At 37.9% G+C, this 27,491-nt stretch overlaps 1 protein-coding gene and 3 long non-coding RNA genes across 4 annotated transcripts in view; 2 read left to right on the top strand and 2 right to left on the bottom strand.

The window, feature by feature from the left end:
* The first annotated feature begins 762 nt into the window (after positions 1–762).
* LOC111373113 lies at positions 763–1,776 on the top strand. Its single transcript, XM_022995597.1, has 3 exons — positions 763–963; positions 1,014–1,079; positions 1,168–1,776. The coding sequence occupies exons 1-3, from the start codon at positions 763–765 to the stop codon at positions 1,774–1,776; spliced, it is 876 nt and encodes a 291-aa protein (XP_022851365.1).
* A 21,064-nt stretch (positions 1,777–22,840) lies between these two features.
* LOC111373121 lies at positions 22,841–23,938 on the bottom strand. Its single transcript, XR_002698895.1, has 3 exons — positions 23,855–23,938; positions 22,987–23,068; positions 22,841–22,907 (listed from the first exon to the last, which is right to left on the bottom strand). It is a non-coding gene; the product is annotated as an uncharacterized LOC111373121 (long non-coding RNA).
* Positions 23,939–24,683: 745 nt separating this feature from the next.
* LOC111373122 lies at positions 24,684–26,081 on the top strand. The gene is made up of 2 exons (XR_002698896.1): positions 24,684–24,806; positions 25,450–26,081. It is a non-coding gene; the product is annotated as an uncharacterized LOC111373122 (long non-coding RNA).
* Positions 26,082–26,771: 690 nt separating this feature from the next.
* LOC111373120 overlaps positions 26,772–27,491 on the bottom strand; it is a 4,465-nt gene continuing 3,745 nt past the window's right edge. Inside the window, exon 4 of the long non-coding RNA XR_002698894.1 lies at positions 26,772–27,443. This is a non-coding gene — a long non-coding RNA (uncharacterized LOC111373120). The remainder of the gene's footprint in view (positions 27,444–27,491) is intronic.

Genomic DNA, 27,491 nt, shown 5'->3' with positions numbered 1-27,491 from the left:
AACCTACGGTGGTAACTGAAGAGCAAATTAAACTGAGAGTGCTTCCATTCTCTCTAAAGGATTCAACTAAGGACTGGCTCTACTATCTACCATCTAGAAGTGTCACAACATGGGAGGAAATGAAGAGGATGTTCTTAGAAAAATATTTTCCAGCTTCAAGGGCAGCAAACATCCGAAAAGCAAGTGGAGGAGCTTTAGTGGATAAAGCTCCTAAGGACGCGAAGATTTTGGTTGCAAACATGGCAGCCAACTCTCAACAATTTGGCACAAGAGTCGACACTCCTACTAGACATGTTAATGAGGTAAAGTTTCATCTCTTGGACAACAACTTGCGAGTCTAACTTTTCTTGTTCGTCAAATGGCTGCATGTAATATGCAAATGGCAACGGCATGTGGAATTTGTTCGGTGGCAGGACATCCAACTGACATGTGTCCAACTCTTCAAGAAGATGAACAAGTTAATGCAGTAGGGAGCTTTCCTAGACAACCACAAAGGAATTATAATCCTTACTTGAACACCTACAATCCAGGGTGGATGGATCATCCTAATCTTAGCTATGGGAATCAGCAAGTGAATCAACCAAACTTCCAGCAATACAGGTAGCCATATCCTCCTAGACAACAACAGGACCAAACTTCAAGTTCTGGTATGTCTCTAGAGGATATTGTTAAGTCTTTGGCCACTAACACTTTACAATTTCAACAGGAAATAAAATAATTCAATAGGAGACAAGGGCTAGTATTAAAAGTTTGGAGAATCAGATGGGCATGTTGGAAGCACAACGTTCAGGAAAATTACCCTCTCAAACAATGCTCAATCCAAAGGAAAATGTAAGTGTAATCTTGTTGAGGAATGGTAAGGAGGTTGAAACTCCAAAGGAAACCTTTACATCATTGGAGCAGGAAAATGAGAAAAATGTCACTGAAGAAAGAGTGTTCCCAATGATGATGGCGTACCTAAGCGTAAGTTTTAACCCCTTTCTAAGTATAAACCAGTGCCCCCTTTCCCTCAGGCTTTAGTAGAACCTAAGAAAGATGAACATAATCATGAACTTTATGAAACTTTCCGTAAATGTGAGGTAAACATTCCATTGTTGGATGCTGTTAAACAAGTATCTCGTTATGTTAAGTTTTTGAAGGAATTGTGTACCCTTAAAAGAAAAATAGAAACTTAAAAGGTGTGAAAAGATAAACGTAGGGGAACATGTTTCTGCAATCATTCAAGAAAATCTCCCTACAAAGTGTAAAGATCCAGGCATGTTTAACATCCATTGCACGATAGGTAATACTAGGTTTGAAAAGGCCATGTTAGACTCAAGAGCTTCTATTAATGTCATGCCATACTCCGTATACGCTTCTTTAAAACTTGGACCTTTGAATGAAACTGGTGTCATAATTCAACTAGCTGATAAATCTAATGCCTATCCTAAGCACGTAGTTGAGGATGTTCTTGTGAAAATTAATGACTTGATTTTCCTCGCTGACTTCTATGTGCTTGATATGGGATATAGTGATCAAACTATCCCCATTTTGCTAGGAAGACCATTCTTAAGGACATCCAAAGCTAAAATAAATTTTTATAGTGGCATGCTTACTATGGAATTTGATGATAAAATTAGTGAATTTAATGTTTATGACGCCATGAAACATCCTGATGAAACTAACCCTATTTATTCTATTCAAGTGATTGATAATTTAGAACAAGAATTTTTAGAACTTGATGAAAACAATGTAGTGAAAGTTACCATTGATAATCATATTGAGGATGTGAATTAGGAGTTACCCTTGAATACTACCTTGCAGGAAACCATTGCAGCATTGAATGCTTCTCCAAAGTCACCAAAGTTAGGTAAAAGTTCGCATATTGTTTGACCAATTGCTAACGAGAGGCCTTTCTATATAGGTTTCCAAATGGATGAGATGAGAACATGGGACCTTGGAAACCTAATTAATGCCGGTTGAGGAAGGAAGCAATAAGTCTAGCCAAAGACAATAAAAAAGGCGCTGTTTGGGAGGCAACCCAAGGGGAGTTCGTTCATTTACTTTTTATTTTTCTTTTCATTTTCGTATTTGCATTCATAGTTTAGGTCAAATTTGTTCTCTTCTTGACATTTTACTTTACATTGGAACAATGTAAATTTTTAAGTATGACGGAGGGAATTTAGGTCGTTTAAAATTTTTTAATATAGGTCATGCTTCCGTTACTTCTCACAATACAAGAAAAATGATTTTGGACAAGACAAGAAAAAGTTTTCAAGAAAAATTGAGGAAAAAGTTGTGATTTTAAATGATTTTTGGTTGTATGTGTTATCTGCTAGATTCAATTAGGCTTTGATGGATTCATAACATGATTGAATAAGTGATCTTTCAACTTAGAGTTAATTAGTTGAGTTATTTTCCTTGAGGATGGTAACTAAATTTGTAGACAAAAAGTCAGTGAGATTTTGAGCCTTTAGACTGATACATAAATATCGGTCTCACTATTTTCTTTCATGAGTGATTTTCTTCTATGGATTTTTTTATCTAGAACTTGCCTTGATTCTCTTTGAGGTCATATTGATACATGCATGCATGAACATGATTAATGCCATCTTTATTGCATAAGTTAGCCACCTTAGCCAAATAGCCTACCCTGTAATTAATTTTTCCTTTTTTGAACCCCTTTGAGCCTTGCAGACTTTTCTTTTGTAAACCCATACTACAAGCTTAAAAAAAAAAAAAAAAAAAAAAAAAAAAGACAATGTCTTTACCTAAGCCGTGGAGCTTGTGGAGTATTGTTTGTTATTTTGATACATATGGAAGTGTGAAAGAAATAAGTGTGGGGGTGTCTAAAATTTTGGTAGGATTATGATGGTGGAATGGAACATATTATTCAATTTCAATTCATAAGTTCCATTATTAGTGCAATGTTTTGAGAAAAAAACTGAAAAAATGATGAAAAAGACGAAAAAAGGAAAAGAAGTGAAGGAGAAAATGATTTTCAACGTTCTATAATTACTCTATGTTCATGTTTCCTCCTAAAATCACAAGAAAATAATTGGGTTGTGTGAAATAGATGCAAAGAAGCTGTGAGTAGAGAGATTTGATCTTACATGTTTTATGTATACATTTGAGCTGAGTTAATTCATCTTTACTCCACTAGTTTCTATGGCTTTTGAGTTACTTACCCAAATATCTCATACCTGGACCTTAGCCCACGTTACAACCTGTGAAAATGACCTTATGATTTGTTTAATGCATGTGATCTAATTGGTGGAGAATGAGAAGATATGCAAACATATGGTAGGACACTTCCATTGGAATGAATTTGAGCGAAACACTTATCCTGCAAACATATGAAAGTTGAGCACTTACTTCCATGAGGGTCTACTCATTTGGTTCATCCATCTTCATTCGAGAATGCTTGTTAATTAATTATAAGTTGTGTGAGAATGTTTCTCCATGAATTGTTATATGTTTTGAAGAGTTTGATTGTTCTATGTATGTGGCATTGCAACCCTATGAAAGTGAGTTTGAGTTTTACTCGAGGACGAGCAAAAACTAAGTATGGGGGAATTTGATAAGACATGAAATGTCGTGATTTAAATCCATTAATTCTTGTACTTTATGATTTATTAACACCTAAATGTGCTAAGTACCCTTATATTGTGATTTAGGTTGCATTTGGATGATCATGGTATAAGATAGAAGAAAAGAGCAAAAAAGGACTTAAATGGAAGAAATTGAAAGTTCAGAGACCAAGTTATAAATAATCTCTAGATGAGACGAGCAATGGAATGAAGATTAAAGATGTTGAGGGATCAATTGGATGCAATTAGAGTTGAAGGGTTGAAATTGCAAGAAAAACGATTTAAAAGAATAAAAAAATGGAATTTGGGGCTAAAATACAACTTTTGGAAGAAATTTTGCCTGGGCGACTGCCCAGTTATAAAATCTGGCCACCGCCCAACACCAAAAATCAATTACCGAAGCCAAAAGCCATGTCTGAGCGACTGCCCAAGTTTTGCTTGGGCGACAGCCTAGGTCAATCGCGGCGAAAAAAAATCTGATTTCCTTTTCTGATTGCAATTCTTATGGAAACACACACACACACGCGCTATATATGTGTGTGTGTGTGTGTGTGTGTGTGTGTGTGTCCCAAATCTCGTCTAAAACCTAGAGAATGCCACCAACCTTATTTTTCTCTCTTTATGCTCAAGATCTATGATGAGTGATTTACACTCATTATATTATGCCATTAATTTCATGATTTTGCTATCTTGGAGAGTATTTTAGAAGTGCTAACAAGTGATTTTGGTGTTGTTTTGTAGATTGATGGAAGTGGAGAAAACAAGAGCTAAAAGAGGTCAAAGGAAGGAAATAGGCAAAAGCAAGCGAAATTGGATGAAATGACCAAAACGTAAGAGTTCCAAAGTTCGAAGATTAAAATGCAATTAATCAAAAGTCATGTCGAAACTTGAAATGAAGATCCGAGAGTTATAGAAGCCAATTGGATGAAGGAAGTTGTCAAAGGGATCAAATTTAGTCAAGATATGATCATAAATCATTTTCCAACCAAAAAGTTTTGCGCCGGAGTTTTGGTCTCACATTTAGACTCATTTTGACATAGAAAACGATTGAATTGGAGAATGATTCCTGAAGTAAAATTGTATTCCTTTGAATTATATTTCCAACTCATCTTGAATCACTTCAATCGGATATCGAACGAAAAAGTTATGACAAAAATACTAAAGGCTGTCTAGTGCAACCGAAGCAGTCCTCAGCGCCCAGGCGCCATGGTGCTGAAATTTTGACAGAAAGTCAGCGCCTAGGCGCCCAAATAGCAGCGCCCAGGAGCCTCCGTGCGAGAGTAATTTTTTTAGGTTTTTACTATTCTTTTTCGGCCCAACTCATCTCCAAATCTTTCCCTAAACTCCAAGACATTATAAACACAGAATTGAAGACCTAAATTAGGGGGAAGCCGCACACTAAAAATCGGTGGAATCAAGCCACGGGTTCTTGACATATTGGAGAGAAAACAACAAGAAGGGAGATTCAAAGGAGAAATTCAAGAAGATTAACACTAAGAATTGAAGATTGGAAGCATTCATTGGAAGAGGAAGGAAATCTTGGTGCAAGAATTCCACTTTTTCTTCTACATCTTTATTACAAATCCAGTGATGTATTCTAAGACAATTCCTATTTTTCTTCCATTATTATGAGTAGTTAAATTTGATTTTAGGGCGAACAATGTAATCTTTTGGAATCCTTTATTTCATGCAATTGAGATTCTAGTGCTTTTATATTTTATGTGTTGATTTTAATGTTGTTCTTAATACATTTAATTACTTGATCACTAATTAGATGATTTGTGAACAATGATTGCATAGAGATGCGGATTATTTGTTTAGGCCACATGTTAAAATCCGGTAAGTTGATATAACGTGTAGAGATACCTATATTGATTGCTGCGGTCGTGTGTGAATTCTTAGAATTAGTGTTTCGTTTAATTAAATTTAATTTGCATAGAGATATGGAATTAAACTAATTAAATAGGCTCAATGAGAACTCGAGAGAGGTAAGTTGAATACAATAGAAGAATTCGACCGAACACTACCTTAGGTTTTATGAATCTTGATTTATGAAGTAAAGGTGACCAATAGGTGAAATTGTTCCGCCCTAACGTCCATTTATTGTTTGAATTCTCAATCACTTTTTGTTGCATCCAATCGCATTTTTAAGTCTTTAGAATAAAAATCACATTTAATCATTGTTTTTGTTTATTTTCGTCAAATAGAAGTTAGAAATAATAAATTGGGCATTAAAAGTACAATCCTCGTGGGAACGATAATCCGGACTCAAAAGGTCCACTTTACTACTTGTTACGATCCGTTCACTTGCGAGATAAAATCGACAACAATCTATGATGTGCAACTAATTTCTTTTGCTTGATCGAAGGAGACGAAAGCCTTGGAACAATTATAACTGTGAGATCCACCTGATTTTTATTGATTAATTCATATACTTAGTATTAAATCCTCTTTTGCAATTATTTTTATGATTGTTGTGTTTGATTTTTAGAGTGCACGCTCGGTTATTAGTCTCAATAATTTATATCAAATTTGTAATTGTTTGATTAATTTAACTTGTGAAGCAACTAGGATTAGTAATTTGCTGCTTTGGGAAATTATTAAATCTTAGGAAGAATATTTATCTTGGTTAAATGCAAATGATTGGCTTGTGTTATTTAGTTCATTGATTTCTCTAATTCACAAAGCCATTATTAAATTAAATTGTCGTGCTTGTCTAGGATTGTTTGATAATGAGGATTAATTAGATCGTTTGTTTCTAATTAATTAAAACTAAGAAGAAATAGGAAAATTATTTTGAATGGGAAATTTATTTTTCACAATGAATGCTAAAATTATGAATTGATAATTATTTGTGGATCAATGACCGGTTATTAATTTCCAGCAATGGATGTTGACTTAGATCAAGGTTTGTTTTATTGCTTATATTTAATTCGGTGAGTTGTGTTCTTTTAGGAATTCAAAAACCCCCCATTTTATTTAATTTAGTATAAAAGGTAAATTAACCACTCTTCATGGGATCAACCCTTACTTCTACTACTACATTAATTTTAAGAAGTATAGGTTTTAATTTGGAGTGCATATGACAGCACGCACCATTATTGGATCGAAACACAAGATTTACTTTATATCAAGTAGAGATTCGAGCAGTTCTCTCACAGATGGATTTGGAGAAAGCCTATCTTGGCTTTGATAAGATGCCTTCAACCTAGACGCAGGGAAAAAAGCATTGTAGGGATCGGAAAGCCCAAATCCAAATTCATCTACATCTATCAAATCAAATTCTTCAGGATATCCTCAAGGAGAACAACACCTCTGCGTTGTGGTTGAAGTTGGAGCAACTATGTACGACAAAGAGATTGAACAGCAAGTTACACGTAACTATGTTTCGAAGAAGCGTCATTGGATGATCACTTAACTATTTTCAAAAAAATCATGGCCAATTTGGAGACGTTGGAGTCCAAGTATGATGAGGAAGACTTAGCGTTGATGTTGTTATGTTCTCTGCCGCCATCATATGTTATTTTTAGAGATACTATTCTCTATATTCGGGATACTCTCATTTTGGAAGAGGTCTATGATGCTTTGTTATCTAAGGAGAAGATGAAACATCTTACCGGAGGATCTAGGAGTCAGGCGGAAGGCCTAATTGTTTGTAGGAAAAATCAAGATAGAAATTCTAGTAGGAGTATGAGGGGTAGATCGAAATCCAAACATGTAGAAAAAATGTGTCATTATTGTGAGAAAAAGTAGCATCGAGGTTGATTGCTATTCTTTGAAAAATAGAAACAAGGCTGCTGATGCTATTGGAAGGGGAAAGCAACATGTTAACTTAGCAAAGACTGATGTTGTAGGAGATGGGCAAAGTGAAGGAGAGCTTTTTATGATTTCTGATAAGGATTTTGAATTTTGTGAAGAATGAGTTCTTGACTAGACATGTACTTTCTATATATGTCCCAACATGGACTGGTTTACAACATATGAGAGAGTTTTAGAGGCGCAACGATAATGGAAAACAACGTGCTTTGTAAAATTGTTGTAGTTGGTACAGTTAAAATTAGAATGTTTGATGGTGTTATCAGAACATTTACAAATATTAGGCATGTTCCATAATTGAAGCGAAATCTCATATCTTTGAGTTCACTTGACTCAAAAGGTCATAAGCACACTGGTGAAGGTGGAGTTTTGAAGGTGAGTCATGGTGCTCTTGTTTAAAATAAAAAAATTCCAAAACCAAACAAAACCTGAGCCGGCGCGGCTCAGCTCAAGAAGGCCCGAGCCCAAAGCTCGGGTTGAGCCTAATTTTTTTTGCCGAGCAAAAGGTTCGGGCTGAAAAAGAAGCTCGAATATTTTACCCGAGCCGAGCCCGAGCCTAGAATTTTGGCTCGTAAACTGGCTTGGCTCAGCTCGTTGACATCCCTAGACATGGCAGAACTGAGTAAAATAGGTTTTTTATGGGCAGAAGACCAATAAGAAGAAATTTTGTGAGCATTGTGTCTTTAGGAAGCAGAAGAGAGTCAGATTCACTATAGATAGATACAACACAAAGGGAACACTTGAATATATCCATTTAAATCTCTGGGGGCCAGCCAGGATATCTTCAAGAGGAGGTACTTATTACTTGTTGACTATAATTGATGATTTCTCTAGAAAAGTTTGGGTATTCTTCTTAACACAGAAAAATGGTGTGCTTAGGACCTTCAAAGAGTGGAAAACAATGATTGAAAAGTAAACTGGAAAGAAGGTTAAATGTCTACGCACAGATAATGGTTTGGAATTTTGTTCAGATGAATTCAATAGCTTTTCTAGGGATGAAGGCATCTTGAGACACTTGACAGTACTCGAAACTCTTCAACAAAATGGTGTGGGAGAATGGATGAACAGAACTTTAATGGAAAAGGCTCGGTGTATGCTTTCAAACTATAGGTTGCCTAAGATTTTTTAGGTTGAAATTGTTGTCACGGCTTGTTTTTTGATCAACCGCTCACCCTCAACTGCCATTGGGAAAAAGACACCAGAAAAGGTATGGTCTAGTAAACCTTCTTGCTATACTAATGGAAAGTTCAAGCTTAGATCTAGAAAGTGTGTTTTTCTTGGGTACAAAAGATCAAAAAAGTGGTGATTTGTAGAGACATAGTATTTGATGAACTTGCTATGGTTCATGATTCACCTCATGGGGATTCTGACAAAATTGAATAAAAGAATCATTCAACTCACGTGGAGTTGAAGATTGGTCCAGGAGAACAATTAGAGGTTAAAGAGCAGTCCATTTCAGAACAATCTCGTCCAGAATTGATAGACACTGATACTTTGCCTACACCACAAACAACACCACGGTATTCTATTGCTAAGGATAGACTTCGCAGACAAATTAAACCTCCACAAAAGTATGTAGAAGTAGATTTAGTTATGTAAGCATTGAATGTAGCTGAAGAAATTGATTCCATTGAGGAGCCTGATACATATACAGAGGCAGTCAATTGTAGTAATTCTTGCAGATGGTTGATTGCTATGCAGGAGGAGATAGAGTTATTAAATAAAAATTGTATTTGAGACTTGATGAAATTACCAAAGGATAAAGGGGTAGTTCGTTGTAAATAGGTGTTCAAAAGAAAAGAAGGAACATCAAGAACTAAGGATGCTAGGTATAAGGCCAGATTGGTAGCAAAATGCTACAGTCAGATTCCAGGTGTTGACTTTACAAATGTGTTCTCGTAGGTTGTAAAGCATAGTTTAATTTAGGCTTTACGTGGAATTGTGGCAAATGATGACTTGGAACTTGAACAGATGAATGTTAAGACAACATTTTTACATGGAGATCTTGAGTAAAACATTTACATGCAACAACCAGAGAGTTCCATGGCTTCTGGAAAGGAAGACTATATGTGCTTGTTAAAGAAGTTCTTGAATGGACTAAAGCAGTCACCGAGGCAGTGGTACAAAAGGCTCGATTCATTCATGACTACTCATTATTTCATAAGAAGTTATTATGATAGTTGTGTGTATTTTAGAAAGCGAGATGATGGATTGATCACATATTTGTTGTTATATATTGATGATATGTTCACTGCAGCCAAGGACAAAGCAAAGATCATAAATGCGAAATCTCAACTTAGTAAGTTGTTTGAGATGAAAGTCATGGGTGCAGCAAAGAAAATTCTTAGAATAGAAATTTTTAGGGATAGAAATGCTGGCAGATTACATTTGAGTCAGAAGGGGGAAGGTGTTTCAAAGGTTCAATATGTTGAATGCTAAAGCTGTCAGTACTCCATTGTCTGCCCACTTTAGATTATCATATGGATTGTGTCCTCAATCAGATGAAGACATTGATTACATGTATCGGGTTCCTTATTCCAATGCAATTGGTTCACTTATGTATACTATGGCTTGTACAAGACCAAATTTGGCACATGCAGTTTGTAGGTACATGACAAATCTTGGCAAGGAATAATTGAAAACAGTACAGTGGATGTTCAGATACTTGAAGGGCTCTACTAATGCTTGTTTGTATTTTGGAAGGAATACAAATGGAGTCATTAGGTATGTAGATTCAAATTATACTAGGGATTTTGATAAAAAGAGATTACTTACAAGCTATATGTTTACCCTTGGAGGCTATGCTATCAGCTGGAAGGCTAGTTTGTAAAATATAGTAACATTGTCTATAACAAAGGTAGAATATATGGCCATTACAGAGACATGTAAGAAAGTTATGTGGTTAAGAGAATTAATTAGTGAAATCAGTAAGGATAGTATACTGTGATAGCCAGAGTGCTATTTTTTTACTAAAGATTAGATGTTCTATAAGAGGACTAAGTACATTGATGTGAGGTACCATTTTGTGCGTGAAGTAATTGCTCGTGGTTATATTGTATTGAGCAAGGTTGATATCAAGGATAATCCTGCTAATATGATGACAAAACCACTTCCCATTGCTAAATTTGAGCATTGTTGAAAGTTAGTTGGTGTTTTTCATTGATTTAGTCCATTAGGACTTGTTTGGAAGAGGTGGAGTGGTGTTTACTCTGGAATTCCTTGTATTGGAACTTTGTTCAAGGTGGAGATTTGTTATAGCGTGACCCAAATTCTAGTGGGTGTTGGAGTTGTATTTGAAGTGGTTTTAGATAGATCAAAATTATGCACAGAGAAAATTATTACCTCATTTTCGCTAGCTGCACACTCAAGCGAAATCGTCACTTTTGGAATAGAGAATTTTTACCCACTTCTCACCCCTTTGTCTCTCAACGGCGCTCGAGCGATGGTGCTTTTTGACTTTTCACATTTTAACGCATTTTGGACTCATATTCATTTACAACTTGGTTTCTAGAGTTTTTTTATATATAAAATGAGGTGTATTGTACACATAACAAAACATACAACATCTTGAGAGTTTTAGATCTTAGTTGAAAGTATTGAGATCTTGTAAAACATTTGCTATTGATTATAGTAGATTTCTTCTCCTCTGTCTGTGGTTTTTTCCCGTCTTAGGTTTTCATGTAAATCTTTGTGTTCTTTATTTTGTTTTTGTTTACTTCATTATTATCATAATCTTCTGATCAATTCACAACAGAAAATATACTTCCAATTGAGGATAGGAGAGTAATTATGTATCAAAACACCATTAGCTCCTTTACATACACATTCATCATTAGTATATATGAATACATTGTACATGCATATTCACCAGAATATCAACAAAGAGTTTTGTAAATAATTAACTTGCCTACGTCATTTGTACAGTGAAAGTAAAACATGAGAAAATCAAATGTAAATATGTTACTTGGGGAATATTTGGTAAGCAATATGAGTTTTTAGATACTTTATTGCTATTAAGTATTGTCCAATTCATGTTACCAACATATAAATTATGACGATCCAAATCTCGTGTGATGTGAACCCGCATTGGCAAACGCTACGGAACTCACAAACAAGATGAAAATCTTCCCAAGAAAGCTAAACCAAGGTTTTGTATTCGAATTCGATAAATCTGGAACCAAGCAACCCGAATCGTCGTGATGTGCAGACCTCTTGATTACACAAAATTATGGAATCTCACCCGGTTTATTTGAACGCCACAAGAATTAAATCTTGATAAGTTCGAAAGTTGTTCAATTGGAAGAACAAAGAGAAAGCAATTAAAGTCTTTCAATTAATTAATATGTCAAATGTTTTTTTTACAATGAACATAATAAGAGCATTTATACTAGTTCTAAGAATCTAGGTAATTTCGTGCATAATCTCCTAAATAAGATAAGAAATCAATTAAATATAGAATTCTAGCAAAACTAGAAAAATCACAAAAAAATAAAAAAAGGCGTCTGAAAATAACCATGCGGTCGCATGGTTCAATTCCATACGGCCGCATGGAATTGAAGTCTGATCCCCTTCAACTCTCGGCCTAGGTCTGTGCGACCGCAAGCCATTTGGCTGTGCAGTTGCACAACTTTAGCTCTCCACTCCGTCTTTGTCCGTCTTTAACATGTTGATCCAAGTATCTTCGACCTTCTACCCCAACATGAAACTTGTTCCATTTTGTGTTGCGAACATGATTTCATCAACGGCTGTCTTGATGAGCAACCCCATCACCTATTTTACTTGCTTCGTCCTCGTTCAAGTCATCAGACCGCCCTTGACTATCAACAAATCTTTCTTCATGCTTGACGTTAGACTTGACCTTGACGCTTGTGGCTCTTGAATCACATCATCCCCTACCTCTTCGAAAGGATTCGTCCTCGAATCTGTACCTGCATCAAAAAGAGAAAGATCAGACACATTAAAGGTTGTTGAAATGTTATACTCACCTGGAAGATCTAATTTGTATATGTTGTCATTGATCTTCTCAAGCACTTGAAACAGTCCATCTCCCTATGGCAACAACTTTGATTTTCTTTGTCATTGATCTTCATAAGCTACCTCGTTCATTTACAGGCAAAGGTATTAAATCCATAGGTGTTATAGGATTAAAACCATAAACAATTTCAAATGGAGAAAACGATGTAGTGGAGTGTGTGGCCCTATTATATGCAAACTCTACGAAAGGTAAGCACTCTTCCCAATTCTTCAAATTCTTATTAACCACAGTGCGCAGTAGTTGTGTTGTGGTCCTATTCACTACTTCAGTTTGTCCATCAATTTGTGGGTGACAAGTTGTAGCAAATAGTAATTTCGTGCCTAACTTATTCCACAAGACCCTCCAAAAGTGAATAAGAAATTTGACATCCCTATCTGACACACTACTTTTAGGTGCTCCATGCCAGCGCACATTTCTTTAAAGAACAAGTCTGCAATGTTAGTGGCGTCATCAGTTTTTTGATATGGAATGAAATGTGCCATCTTACTAAACCTATCCACCACTACAAAAATCGAATCTTGATCCTTTTTAGTTGTAGGCAAACCTAACACAAAATCCATTGAGATGTCTACCCAAGGTTCAATAGGTACTAGCAAAGGTGTATAAAGCCCATGAGGTAAGACCTTAGATTTAGCCTGTTTACAAGTTATACATCGACCACAAATTCATTCTACATTAACTTTCATTTTAGGCCAATAAAAATGCTCAGTTAATATTTTTAAAGTCTTTGCTATCTCAAAGTGACCCATTAGACCCCACTATGTGCTTCTCTAACTAATAATTCACGCATAAAGAAATTAGGAACACATAATTTGTTTTCCCGAAACAAGTACCCGCATGCTTAAAGAACTTATCTACAGCCCCATTATGACATGAATTGTAAATGTTGGAAAATTCATAATCATTAGCATACATGTCCTTAATGTACTCAAAACCAAGCAATTTTGCACTTAAAGTAGTTAAAAGCACATACCTTTGCGACAATGCATTTGCTATTACATTTTCCTTACCTTGTTTGTAACGAATGACATAATAAAAAGTTTCTATAAATTCCATCCAGCGTTCATATCATTAGTTTAACATACCTTGACCCTGCAAATTTTTCAGTGTTTCATGATCAGAATGAATTACAAACTCTTTTGGCCACAGGTAATGCTGCCTTGTCTCCAAGGCTCGAACAAGTGAATAGAGCTCCTTATCATACGTAGTATAATTGAGAGCTGCACCACTTAGCTCCTCACTAAAGTAGGCTATAGCTCTCTTATCCTGCATTAAGAGTGCTCCAATACCTATTCCTAATATATCACACTTAATCTCGAAAGTTTTGTCAAAGTTAGGAAGTGCTAAAATCGGTGCTTTACCCAAATAATCTTTAATAGTATTTAATGCATGTTCTTGTTCTACCCCCCATTGAAACCCCACATTTTTCTTGACAATCTCAATTAGTGATGTGGTGATTGTGCTAAAATCCCGGACAAAACGCCTATAAAAACTGGCCAATCTATGAAAACTCCTAACCTCAGTTATGTTTTTAGGTGTCGGCCAATATTTAATAGCTTTTATTTTCTCTTCATCTACCTCTACACCATTAGCACTAACCACAAAGCCTAGAAACACAACTCTATCCATGCAAAAAGTACACTTCTTAAAATCGGCATAAAGTTGTTCATTTCTCAAAACCACAGGCACACATCTTAGGTGTCTTACATGCTCATCAAGATTCTTGCTATAGATTAAAATGTCATTAAAATAAACTACAAAATAGTTTCCAATGAAAGCACGCAAAACATGGTTCATTAACTGCATAAAAATGCTTGGTGCATTTGTGAGTCCCAACGGTATGACTAACCATTCATACAATCAATATTTAGTTTTAAAAGCTATTTTCCATTCATCACCCTCCCTCATGTGAATTTGATGATACCCACTTTTAAGATCAATTTTACTTAAAATACATCCACCATGTAGCTTATCTAGCATATCATCTAGCCTAGGATTAGGTGACGATACTTTACCGTAATGTTATTGATGGCTCTGCAATCTACGCGCATTCTCCAAGTTCCATCTTTCTTTGGCACCAGCAACACAGGTACTGCACATGGACTCGTGCTTTCTCGTACATATCCTTTGCTCATCAATACCTCAACTTGCCTCTAAAGCTCCTTTATCTCCTCTAGATTAATTGGATAAGCTGGTCGATTCGGAATGACAGCGCCAGGTATGAAATCAATTTGGTGCTCAATTCCTCTAATGGGTGATAGCTTACTAGGCACATCCTCCGGAAACACGTCTTCAAATTCCTGCAACAAAGAAATAGTTAAACAAGGGAGAGATGTGTTATGCTCCTCAAAGTTGAGGAGTGATTCCTTGTAGACCAACAATATCATTTGTTGCCTCTCAACTATTACCCTCTTCAATTCACTCCCTCTCACAAAAATTTTTTGTCTCGGCTTTTCTCTCCTCTCAGAAGACTCTCTTTCTTTTCTCTCATGTGGCCCCACTCTCTTTTCCTCTCTATTGGCCACCTCATTATTTTCTCTCTTTTTCTCTAACTCCCTCACTCTCGTTTCTTCTTCATTTTTCAATTGAATTTGGTCATCATATACTTGTGCCGGTGTTAATGGCGCAAGAGTGATAGACCTCCCATTTTTCACAAAGCTATACTTATTTTTATGCCCATCATGCATTACTTTCCTATCGTACTGCCATGGTCTCCCCAACAAGATATGCCCCACATGCATAGGTACAACATCGTACATTACCTCATCTTAATATCTACCAATGGAAAAATTAATCAACACCCTTTTTGTCACCTTAACTTCCCCGCATTCATTTAGCCAATGTAATTTATAAGGCCTAGGACATTTTAATAGTGTCAAACCCAATTTTTTCCACCATGTTAGTGCTAGCCACATTAGTACAACTACCGCCATCTATTATCACACTACATATCTTGCCATTGACGTGACATCGCGTGTGGAATATGTTTTCTCGCTGCTGCTCCAAGTCATCTGCCTTGATTTGAGCACAAGAGCTCGCCTCGTGAGCAACAACTTATGGTTAACTGCATACTCCATTGTATCTTCTTCATCAACATCCTCCAATTCTGGCATGTCTGCATAATCACTCACTTTCAATTTCCACTTCCCCACTATCCCATATAATCATGGTTCTCTTGCTTGGGCATTGGGAAGCAATGTGCCCCACTCCCAAGTAACAAAAACATTTGATGTCTCTGTTTCTTGATGGCTGTAACTTCCCCTTTGGCATGGCCTTGCTAGCACTTGCCTCCTTACCTCTTGGTACCTCAGTTCTTCCTCTAGCAACAGTTCCTTCTCCTTTGTTATTTTCCACTCCGGTTTCCCAGAAGAATTAGAACCAGAAGATCCCGATTGGTACCTTGCTGTCTCCTTTGGCTTCAACTGCCTCTCGACCTTTATTGCCACATGTAACATGTCTTCAATTTCCACATAGTGCTACAGTTCGATTGTATTTGCAATGTCCCTATTAAATCCACGCAGAAACCGAGCCATGGTAGCTTCACTATCCTCCTTCATATTTACCCTAATCATTAGTGTCTCCATCTCTTTATGATAATCTTCCACACTCTTGGAGCCTTGATAAAAATTTTGTAATCTTTGATTAAACTCCCGGTAGTAGTGAGTAGGCACAAACCTCTTCTGCATTATAGTTTTCAATTCTTCCCATGTATTGATAGGTCGTTCCCCACTTCTCCGCCTCAAACTCACCACTTGATCCCACCAAGTGATTGCATAGTCCGTGAATTCAAGAACTACAATTTTCACCTTCTTCTCTCCTGAGTAATTGTGGCAATCAAAGATTAACTCAATTTTCTTCTCCCAGTCCAAGTAGGCCTCCAGATCACTCCTACCTTTGAACGAAAGAATGGTCATTTTAATGTTACTCAATTTCTCATCCACCTCATCTCCACCGAGATTCCTACCTCTCCTTTCTTCCCTAACTCCTATATTTCTACCCCCTTCCAATATCCACATCCACAATCGCATCTTCATCCATCCCACTATCAACCTCAAATTCACTAAGTTCCTTCATCCTAGGTTCCCGTCTACCCTGTCTTCGTGCATTAAGACCTCCTCGTCGTGTATTGGCAGGCAATGGATTTTGCCTTTCCCTGCATGCATCCTGTTTATCCATCTGATCCATCATATCTATACATATCCGCTCAATCCTTCGCATCGAGTCCTCTAGCATGAAAACCCGATCATCAATTCCACCTGAACTCGATCCTTCCCTATCAGACATCCTAAATCTAAGTTATTTTTCTGCCTCACAATTGTTCACTTGGAATTTCACTCAATATGGCTTTTTCCCCTAATTGTTCTCACCACTCTTCCTTCTACCACTCGTTTCTTGTACTAAGTCCCTAAAAGAACAATTTTGGAACTCAATAAAAAATTTAATCACGTGGAATTCAAATCGGTGTGAGTGAGATTACAAGACCAAGGAATTTAGAACAATTTGACTGACAATTCAAACTAGATAAGTAAAGAAATTGACGCAAGAATGCAAAACAAAAAAAGGAAATTACTGACTGAAAATTTAAACTAGACACAAAATAATAATTGACTCAAGAAATCGGTAATTCCCAAGATCAACAATAATAATAACAATTTTTTTTAAATTCAAAATTTTTTACTATATGGATGAATAGTACCATACGGATGAACAATAATTTTTTTTTACTCTTGGAATAGAAAAATAAAAAACAACACTGATGTAACAAACGAAAGTTGATTTGGATTCAAATTGAATCCACAAACAACTTTTGAAATTTTTTTCTAACTTCTTTTGGATTAAAGACTCTAAAATACTAACTAACTCGACGAACACGAAGAATAGTAAAAAAAAAAAAAGGAATAACTGATTCAATAAGAATTAAAAATAGGTTTTTCTTCAATTCCTCGCTGGTTGACCATGTACCCCAAGAACTTACCGGAAGCCACCCCAAAGGCGCATTTCAAGGAATTGAGCCTCATCCTGTACCTTCTCAGGATTTGGAAGGTGTTGTTGAGGTGCGCTATGTGGTTCTCTGCTTCTAAGCTCTTCACCAGTATGTCATCCACGTAGACCTCCATTGTCTTGCCAATGAGGTCGGTAAACATTTTGTTCATGAGTCTTTGTTAGGTTGCTCTGGCGTTTTTCAACCCAAAGGGCATCATTCTATAGCAATAGAGGCCTCGATCCGTGATGAAAGAGTTGTGCTCTTCATCGGCTGGGTGCATGGGGATTTGGTTGTAGCCGGAGTATGCATCCATGAAGCTCAACAACTCATGCCCAGCCCTGGAGTCCACCAATTGGTCAATCCTTGGAAGCGGAAAGCTGTCTTTTGAGCAAGCTCTATTGAGGTTGGTAAAGTCGATGCATACCATCCATTCGCCATTGTGTTTCTTAACTAAGACCAGGTTGGAGACCCACCTCGGGTAGGTGGCCTCCCTGATGAAGCCATTTTGGATGAGCTTATGAACCTTTTCCTTTAGGGCCTATACCTCTCAAGGTTGAGGGCTCTCCTTTTTTATCTATGCGGGGCAACATTAGGATCAATTTTCAAGTGGTGGCAACTGATCTTGCGGTCTATGCCCACCATGTCCTCATGCCTCCAAGCAAAGACGTCAAGGTTCTTGCCTAGGAAGTCCTTAATCTTTTCTCTCAAAATGTTGGAGAGGCCTCTGCCTACTTTCAACACCTTGGACGGATCTCGGGGATCGGCTAAGAAGCTCTCAAGTTCCTCTACAGGGGATGCTTAAGGCTCATGTTCCATTATGCGGGGGTCGATCTCATCAACAATCAGCATCTCCTGATTAAGCGGTGCGTCAATCATATCAACATCTTCTTGATCAGTGGGAGCGTCACCTGGGATATCCACTATGACCACATCAGCCATGATCACGTGGACGTCCCGGGGCTCTACCTTCTTAATGGAGCTTAGATAGCACTCTCTCGAGCCTCTCTGGTCGCCTCTCACCATTGCCACCCCATTTTCTGTTGGGAATTTCATGCATAGGTGGTGGATGGAGGTGACTGCTCCCAATTCCTTTAGGATCGTTTTGCCCAAGACTTCGTGGTAAGCTGACCGGCTGTCAACTATGAGGAATTCCATGAAGTTTATCGTAGTTTGAGGGGATTCTCCCATCTCCACTGCCAGTGTTATCTTTCCCCTCGGAGTGATGCTATCTCCGGTAAATCCATACAATGGAGTGGTGGTGGGCGTCAACTGATGGTCCAATATCGTCTTGTCAAAGGCGGACCCAAATAAGATGTTGACGGAGCTGCCGTTGTCGACTAGCATTCGTTTAAGCCCATTTTGGGCTATGACAGCCCTCACCACCAGCGCATCGCAGTGGGGGTAATGAACTCCTTCGGTGTCTTCCTGGGTGAAGACAATGGGTGGTACTTGGTTTCTTCGAGAACTGTTGTCCACAATGTAACTTGTCAAAGGGGGGTGCTTAGCCTCCCTAGCATAGTTTCTTTTTGCGTTTCGTGTTTCACCGCCAACATAAGGGCCTCCAAATATGGTGTCTATCTCGTGGATAGGGGCCTCATCTTGAGCTTGCCTATTTCTTCGGTGTCTACGCCCTTCCCTGGGCCTCTCTGTGTCTTGCTCTCTTCCCCTTGGGGATACATCCCTTTGACGAGGAGCGGCCACCTCACGCCCATGTCGATTTTCGTGCCTGGGCGGGGGCCTGTTCGCCTGGGACGAGTCATGTCTTTCTCTGGCGGGTTTCTGTCGGGAGCGGTGTGCATAGTCTCTGCAATCCGCAGTGTCGTGCCTGTAGGACCTGTGGTGCAAACAGTATCCTGGGAGGTTCGGATTGGACCTATTTCTAGGTACAAAACCTCGGCCTCGGCCTCTCCCTCTACGGGGTCCCTACTGGGCCTCCATCTGATGTGGGTTAGCGGTTGGGTTGACATCCTCATATGCCAAGGTAGGAACCGCGTTTAGAGTTGTGGTGGCCAGAGCTTGGCCGGAGTTCTCATTTCCGGCTTGGTTCATATGGTAGTCCATGAGGTGGGAGGTCGGACCCCTACCTCGCTGTCTTTGAGGAGGTGGGAGGCCTCTGCTTGCCCTGTTCCTATGTTCAATCAATTCTTCATTGATTATCTCCCTTCTCATCATCTCTAGTAGGGCGTCATAGGTGGTGGGGTCTTGATTCTGCACATCCCTCCAGAATAGGGTGTTCATGTTCAAGCCTCCTCTCAATGTCGATAGTGCTTTTCTGTCGGTGACTTGTACGCAGTAGGTCATCTCGTCGGTGAAGCGGGATAGGAAGCTTTTTAGGGACTCGCCATGTGCCTGTCTCATGTCTTGGAGACGCTGAATGGGGGCCTCTCCTTCCTTGCTCACTGCGAACCTCTTCAAGAAGGTAGTTTTGAACTCGGGCTAGCTTTGGATGCTCCCAAGTGGTAGCCTACTATACCAGATTCCATCCGCTCCACTGAGGGTTAAATGGAATGCTCTGCACTTCACGGCTGGGGTGGCGCCTCTCAGACTCATGTGAGTCTTGTAAGCATTGAGGTGCTTTTCTAGGTCACCTCTCCCATCATACTTTGGTATTTTTGGCATGACATAGTGGCTCGAGACCTGGGCATTTCTTATTTCTCTTGAGAATGGCAGGTTCTCATCATCATCGTCCAAGTCACAGGACCTCTGCTACTCATCAGAATCGTAGTCTTCGGCCTCGTACCTCGGTTGTTGGTGAGAGGGTCCGGGCCGGTTCCTAGCCTCTTCCTCCCTACTTTGGGGCCTACTTCTAGGTGGGATAGCGCGGGGGGCATTTTCATGCCTTCTCTCCGGCTGCTAGGGCATCGGAGGTGGAGGCTATGGCCTCATCCGAGGCTGCTGAGCCTGCTATCGACTGGGCCTCGGTTCGACGGGGCTGATTCTGTCAAAAACACTTCCTGCCCTCTTATGTCTTGGGTCTTGCTCATATGGAGGTGGAAAGTTATCATGGCTCATTTGGACCTCGGTGGGTTGGCCAGATGCATAGTTGGAGGAAATGTCGACTCCGACTTCCCTCTCGAATGGGCTTTCACCTCGGCCATAGTCTGGCGAGGCAGCCCTATGACTCTGGACCTCATCCTCTTGCTGATAGTGCCCGTGGGGGGGCATATGGAGGAATGGAGAAACCTCCCTGGCCTTGCATTTGGGCCATGAGCTCCCTCATGGCCAAGTTTTGGTTGGCTATATCCCTCATGTTGGCTGCCATGGTAGCCATTTCTCTTGATAGTCATGCTGTCGCATGCATCCCACCTCTCCTTTGGCGGTGGTGGAGCCTCGACCGAGCTGCTGGGGCAGCAGGTTGGGGAGGCACATTCGTACTTTCTCTTACCCTCCTTGGGGGAGTATCTTCGTTAGAACTCATTTTTCTTTTATCAAACTTAGATTTCTCTAAGTGATAGGGGTTTCTCCTGTTCTTTTTCAAGAACAAATCCTTTTTAAAGGGGGGTTGCCCAAATGTTTTTCAGTAAGCTTCTACCACAAGGTTGCTCGTGATTATGGTATGGTTTTCCACAGACAGCGCCAATCTGTTGACCCTAAAAAGTGTGCCAACAGATGCCGATCCCACCCACGCTTGCGTGGGCGAATGTCCAATACACTAAGACACGTGGACGATCTAAAACGAGCGGTTCAAAGGGGTGTAGGAATAACCCAACGACGTAGGACGGCGACGTTCGAAATCCGACAGGTTGTTCATAATCTGATTGTACAATAATTACCAACTGATGCTCGTAAATGTATATGTAAAAGTGTATAAACTCGATTTGTGTATCGCAAGTAAAATGAGAGAGAGTTTAGTGAATGTAGTCTTAAGTATTGATTCTTGCATTAGCCTTTGACATTTCACAATGGAAGTATTTATAGTGATACATATGAAATGGGAGCCCTTGGATGAAGTGGCACGTGGCCTCATCTCTTTAGTTCAAACGTCTTTTCTTAGATATGGGGCTTGACTTGCTAGCTTACGGCGCATTTATTACTTGCGCAGGTCCTCCATACTAGTGACAAGACTTGACCTTTATACTTGTGACAAACATTCCATCAGTCATTCGAATAAGATCTCTGAGCAGGCGATCTCTTGGGAGAAGTGACTGTGGAGGAAGCTCCTTTTGGTTAAGAGGCTCGTTCATCAGCTTCGGGGCTTCGACCATTTGACAAATACTTCCACTTGAGGACCTTAGCTACATTCAACAGGTTCCATGCTTCGGGTTGTGGGCCTCGGTAGTTGGACTTCGGCAGACTCGCGTACATCAGATCGAGGAGCCTCGGCGGATGGACCTCGGCTTGAAGCACTTCGGATATAACCCACCTCGGCAATATGTGCCACCTTGGCAGGAATGCCACATGGATCAGGATGAGTGGGCCATTGGCCCAGGTGGGTAGGACAGGTGTGACAACACGCAACAATATGCCTTCAGCAACCACCAATGGTTGGTAAAAAGGCTCGGTTTTGGGTAACAAGTTGGTTAACTTTCATCCTTTTGCAACCAAATGTTGGTCGATAAATGAAATGGTTAAAAAAAAAACCCACATTTCAACAACCACACTATGGTCGATAAAGGGCTCAATTTGAGGTAAAAAGTTGGTTAATTTGTATTCTCTTGTGACCAAATGTTGGTCGGTAAAACGATAGTAAAAAAATAATCAATATCTCAACTACCAATTTTTGGTCGGTAAAGATGCAACATTAGCAACCAATATTTAGTTGTTATAACCCATTAATAATTTTTCAATTAATAAATATAAAAAAGAGTGCACAAGAGAAAATAACAAAAAAAAAAAAAGAAATTCACAATATACAATACCGAGTACAAAAGGTAATTGTCATTGCACATAAAATAATTACTAATAGTCATTACATAAATTCAAATGAATATTTAACCACAAAATGTGTCATGCACCTTAATATCTTAATTACCAATGTATCCTAGGCTTTTAGCACAAATGGAGTATAGACTAAACAAAAAATGAGTTCTAGACTAGGAAATCGTGAGGAACGAACTTCACCACTGCTAGCTGCAATCGCAAACAAATCAAAGTCCTTGTAATTCTCCTGACCACCAGCAATGCCTAGCTTCCCATCAAAAAGCAACTTCCTTGTCATAATGTTATGCTATACATATGCAAAATCCACAAGCAAGTAGTTAGAGATCAGCATATGATAACAAGCACTTTCACAACCAAGAAAATTGGAAAAAAATAAAACAAAGACCTGATTAAATGTAAATTGAGATAACCTAATTGCACAATTTTATAAGTGAAAAGTTTTTTATTTTGGATAAAAGTAAATAAGAACAACCAATATAATAGTTTACCCTTTCCTTTTTTTATTCATGATTGCTTAAACTCAAGAAAGAGGGAAAAATAAGATTACAACCAATATAATAGTTTACTCTTTCCTTTTTTTTATCATATAACTAGGTTGATAGCTCTTCATTTAACAATCCACCTATACACAAGAAACACCTATCTAAAGTTTGGACTTCAATTAAAATTTGAAAATCGAATAAGCCATTACGAATGCATACCTATAAAAACTATTTTGTTGATTTTGTTTTATCTGTCTTTCCATTTGCGAGTTGGAACAATCTCCCATAGTTCCCTCACGGCCTGCCATAGTCAATAGATCATATCAGAAAGGAAAAACAATTGACTTGTTAATCAATTGATTAACTAATTTTGCAAAACCAACTTCGTCCTATGGAGGATATTTACAAATAGTTACATTTGTATAAACAAACAGCCTTATAACAACAAGATAAATTTTTTTACGCATATATGTCAATGTAACTTTATTTTACTATAAATAAATTAAGAAAATTAAGCTTCCCAAGGGATAACTATATATCAATTTGAATTCACTTTAGTGGAAGATACTAACAATATGATTGCAGTTTTTAATAAAAGATAAAAGAATTTGGGTAAAATTATCGCTTCATATAGATATTAGTTACTAGAGAATTGAGATTCAATTGATATCAAAAAGAAAACAATTGATCAAGTCCTATAGAATAAACCAAACCCAATGAGTGTAAAAACTGAAGATCTTCCACCAAGTCTAAGATTTATAATGTACATTAAAATAAAATTGTTGGATCCTGTAAATGATAAATAAGTATTTAGGCACAAAGAATATTATATATGATCATTTATCATTGCATTATTCTGTACTTTTTTGCATAGTGCCTATGGAATAACAATCTCCATCTAAAGCAATTAATTAATAAGAAGAAATCAGATAAATAAACAAAATAAACAAATCTGACCATTTACAGGATCCAATAATTTCAAATAATTTACAGGATCCAATAAGGAATATGTGAATCGTGAAGCAATTAAATCAATTATTCAGCTTCTAAAAACTGCTATATAGGAAAGAGATAAAGCCAAAGTGACCTCAACAGACGACAGGAATATGTCTCTCCCTTTAACTTCTCCGGCGAAAATTTTACCCGCGCTTCCTCAATCCACACGTTAAGGTCGATAACCTGCTTAGCAACTTTTAAAACCCAGCGAATTGAATTCGAATCTCGAAAAAAGATTGACGAAAAAATGAACGAGTACTTCAAATTTTCAACGAGAGATTAACGGGAAATATGAATCGTCGTATAGGGAATAGAGGTAATTCTTTTGGTGAAGAATGAAGATGATTGGCAATTGGAATCTTAGAGTTCAGAGAAAAAACACGTCTCTTGACTCTCTCCCTTTCATCCATTTTAAGGGTACAATTCTTAAAAACATCTCCAGTAGTGAATGTTTCACTCTTCTTTTAAAACCCACGTGCTCAAACATGGCGTCATACTTCAATTTTAGCTGGCCACCAGAAATACCTTAGAAGATTTAGAGCAGAAGTAGGCGCAGCTTGAACGCACAAATAGAAGCTTTGAGGGTTAGCATAGGAGAGATTTGAGACTGAGTGAAGACTTTTTAATGAGGAAGGATAATTCTATGGGTACAGGAAAGTTGGACAGAATACTTACAGGATTTCAAATTTGCTGACCTTGTGCACATATCCCACATATAATACGTTTTTTTATTTCCTTCGGTTTTCAGCCCAAAATCGAACCAATCGTCTGCCACCATAAAATGAACCCGTAACATTTTCCCCCCAAATCATTTCCCTTTTTTCCCCAAACCAGAAAGCAAGACGAGAAACCCACTGCTCTTACCGCCGCTCTTCCCTCACCTCTTCATCTCCAAATTTCTGGGCCCACGATCGAGAAATCAAGTACGGGCTCATCTATTCCAGAACATCCTTCTACCCAAGAACGACGCAGGCAACTAAAACCAAAGGTGGAAATAGAATTTGAAGTCAGCACCGATATCTACGCGTCTGAGCTAGGCAAAGGTATTTTGATTTGTACTGTTTTACACTAATTTCTTGTTAAGCTATCTTAGGCTTCTCCAATTGATTTGGGTGTTTTTTTCCTCTGTATTTTGACATATATTTGAAGTATGAACATTATGGAGCCTTACTATTGATGAGGTTGAAGGTTTTGTTCTTGTGTTTGTCGTAAATTTCTAAGTTTGTTCATACATTGATGAATTTTCACAAAATTTGGGGCGAAAAAACTTTTCGATTCCTAATTAAATAATGGCACAACTTGCTCAATTTTTTATTGTTCTTCAGATTATTGGAATGTTATTGAAATGGCATTTTGCTTGTTGCTTGTAAATAGGGTAGCTCATACATGAAAACTTCAGAAATCGTATTATTTCTTAATTTCGTTTCAACAATTTTCTAGAGAAAGTTTGCTGAATTTGAAATCTACCATTTTCATTCTCTATTTATATTGTGGAAAGCTTGTTGAATTTGTAGAAGAAATTATTCTGATTTTATGGAATTTGTATTTGCAAGACAGCAGTAAATGAATGTTAGTGAAATACAATGAAGTCGGTGCTTTGTTTGCAATGTACTGCTGTTCATAAGTTCCAATGTGAGATTTCGTAATTCAGCTAGATTCATCTAGGTTTATTTGTTTCTTGAACAGTGGTCGACTAGAATGAGAGGAAGGAATTTCGAAGTTTGTCACGGCTGTAGAAGTAACACTTACTACTTTGGACAATGCAAAACAAAACATGGCTGCCCTTCATGTAAACGTGGATTTCGAAAATGTTTTGAGGTAGAATGAAATACTGAAAACAGAGGGCGGTTGTTCTTCACGTGTACTAATGACTGTGAATATTTTGATTGGGTGAAAAATGAAGATTTAAGAGGAGAGGCGAGTACTGTTAATGAGGAGGTGAACCATGAGCCGAAGGAGTAATATGAAGACTTGCCAAGGCTCTTCGACAGCCTAGCTCGAATTACCGAGAAACGAGACGTCAACGTAACATTGCACGTAATATTTCGCAAAGGAAAAGGAATTGTAGAATGTGATGGGAAGGGGAAGGCACCCACATGAACGAGTGATGTCAATTTGTAATTGCTATATGCTTTGTTCGTACCGTAACAACTTCTTTGTAGTAGGCTTCAATGTTCAATGCTTAATTTTGTCAACATCCGAGCATTGGACATATTTATAATATGTTGCGGATTGTTATGATATATTAAAGGTTTGGATATATGTTTCTTATGATGGTTTATCTTGCGACTCGTTGTAATATATTAACAGTTTGGATATATGTTTCATATGTGTTGGTCAAATTTTCATTTCATTCACTTTTATGATTGTTTTTTTTTTTTTTTTTTTGGTTGAATTTTTCAATCTCGTATGGCATTTAGAGTAAAATAAATGGAAAAAGTAATCTGTGGAGTTCACATAGCACTCGTGCACTTACATTTGGTCTCATATGGCTATAAAAGTAATCAAAATAATATACTAACATCAAACTAAGTTTTATTGTAAATAACTTGGGGTCAACCACGCTAATCCTTCTTCGCCGTCTGTTCAGTATATCTCAAATAAACTTGACCATTACTAAGTTTTCGATTATTTTCAATATTGGCAACCCTAGCAAAGTGTATCGATTTCTTGTCAAATTAAAGCTCAAAAACAAAATAATATGAGAGAATAACTAATTGAAACAATCAACTTATGTGCGCATTTAATTTAAAAATTAAACCTCATTTTGAATAATTCACTGTCGTAATATAAAATTCCAATGAAACAACAACAATAATAAATTAAGCCTCAAACATCATTAAATTAAAATAATTGGAAAGTCCAAAATTGGTTCTAATAAAAGTTCTTACCAATCATGTTCATGTTGTGCAAATCAAACAACCAAATGAGCATGTTGTCCACATTAAATAGCCATGAGAAATAACAGTAAATAGCCATTTAGATTGCCATTCACAGTAAATCTTAGAGAAGATAATCTCATGGTTTTAAATAGAAAATACAATTGCCACAGTGTCATTAAATTAGAAATATGCCATTCACAACTACATGCTTGATTAAATAGACAATCTAGAAATTCAAGAATAAAACTAAGAATTTTGGGGTGCCTTTTTTCGGCATGTTCCCTGCATTTTACCTCTGAACTAGAGTAGATAAATGTCTGCATGCTTCAACTAACTGCAATAGGATCACGTGAAATGAAACAGCACCATGATGTTGATGTCCATTATCTAATATCACCTATTTCCTTTCAAAAAATGCAGCCACCAATGCGTTCACAGTGAGTGTAAAATCCAAGGACTGATTAATACAGAAAATCCAATGAAACAACAACATTGCATCCTAAGGTACAAATATTTATTTTTACCAGTAATATGGTTGATTATTTTTGCCTTCGACTTACCTACTTTTGACAATTAATTTCAATCGATCGGTGCTCAGGCTGAATCAAACTCGGATGGCCAAATCAACTGGTCAGATTTCAAGAATTATTGGTTTAGTCCGCTGGCTCAATATTTGTACCTAAGGATGGTATTGGATAAGTACAATACAGATGGTGCAAATATACTTGACCAGCTATAATCACGACCTTTTGCCATCGTCGTCGAGCAAATGACGATAGTAGTATGGCAACACATGACCTAGAGGACGAGATAAAAATTAGTAATTGCTTTTCCGTTCGTGTGGGG

This window comes from Olea europaea, unplaced genomic scaffold, assembly GCF_002742605.1.
Source record: "Olea europaea var. sylvestris unplaced genomic scaffold, O_europaea_v1 scaffold1073, whole genome shotgun sequence".
NCBI classification, from domain to species: domain Eukaryota; kingdom Viridiplantae; phylum Streptophyta; class Magnoliopsida; order Lamiales; family Oleaceae; genus Olea; species Olea europaea.
Note: the sequence above shows the minus strand (reverse complement) of the source record. Positions and strands in the feature narration are given on the sequence as shown.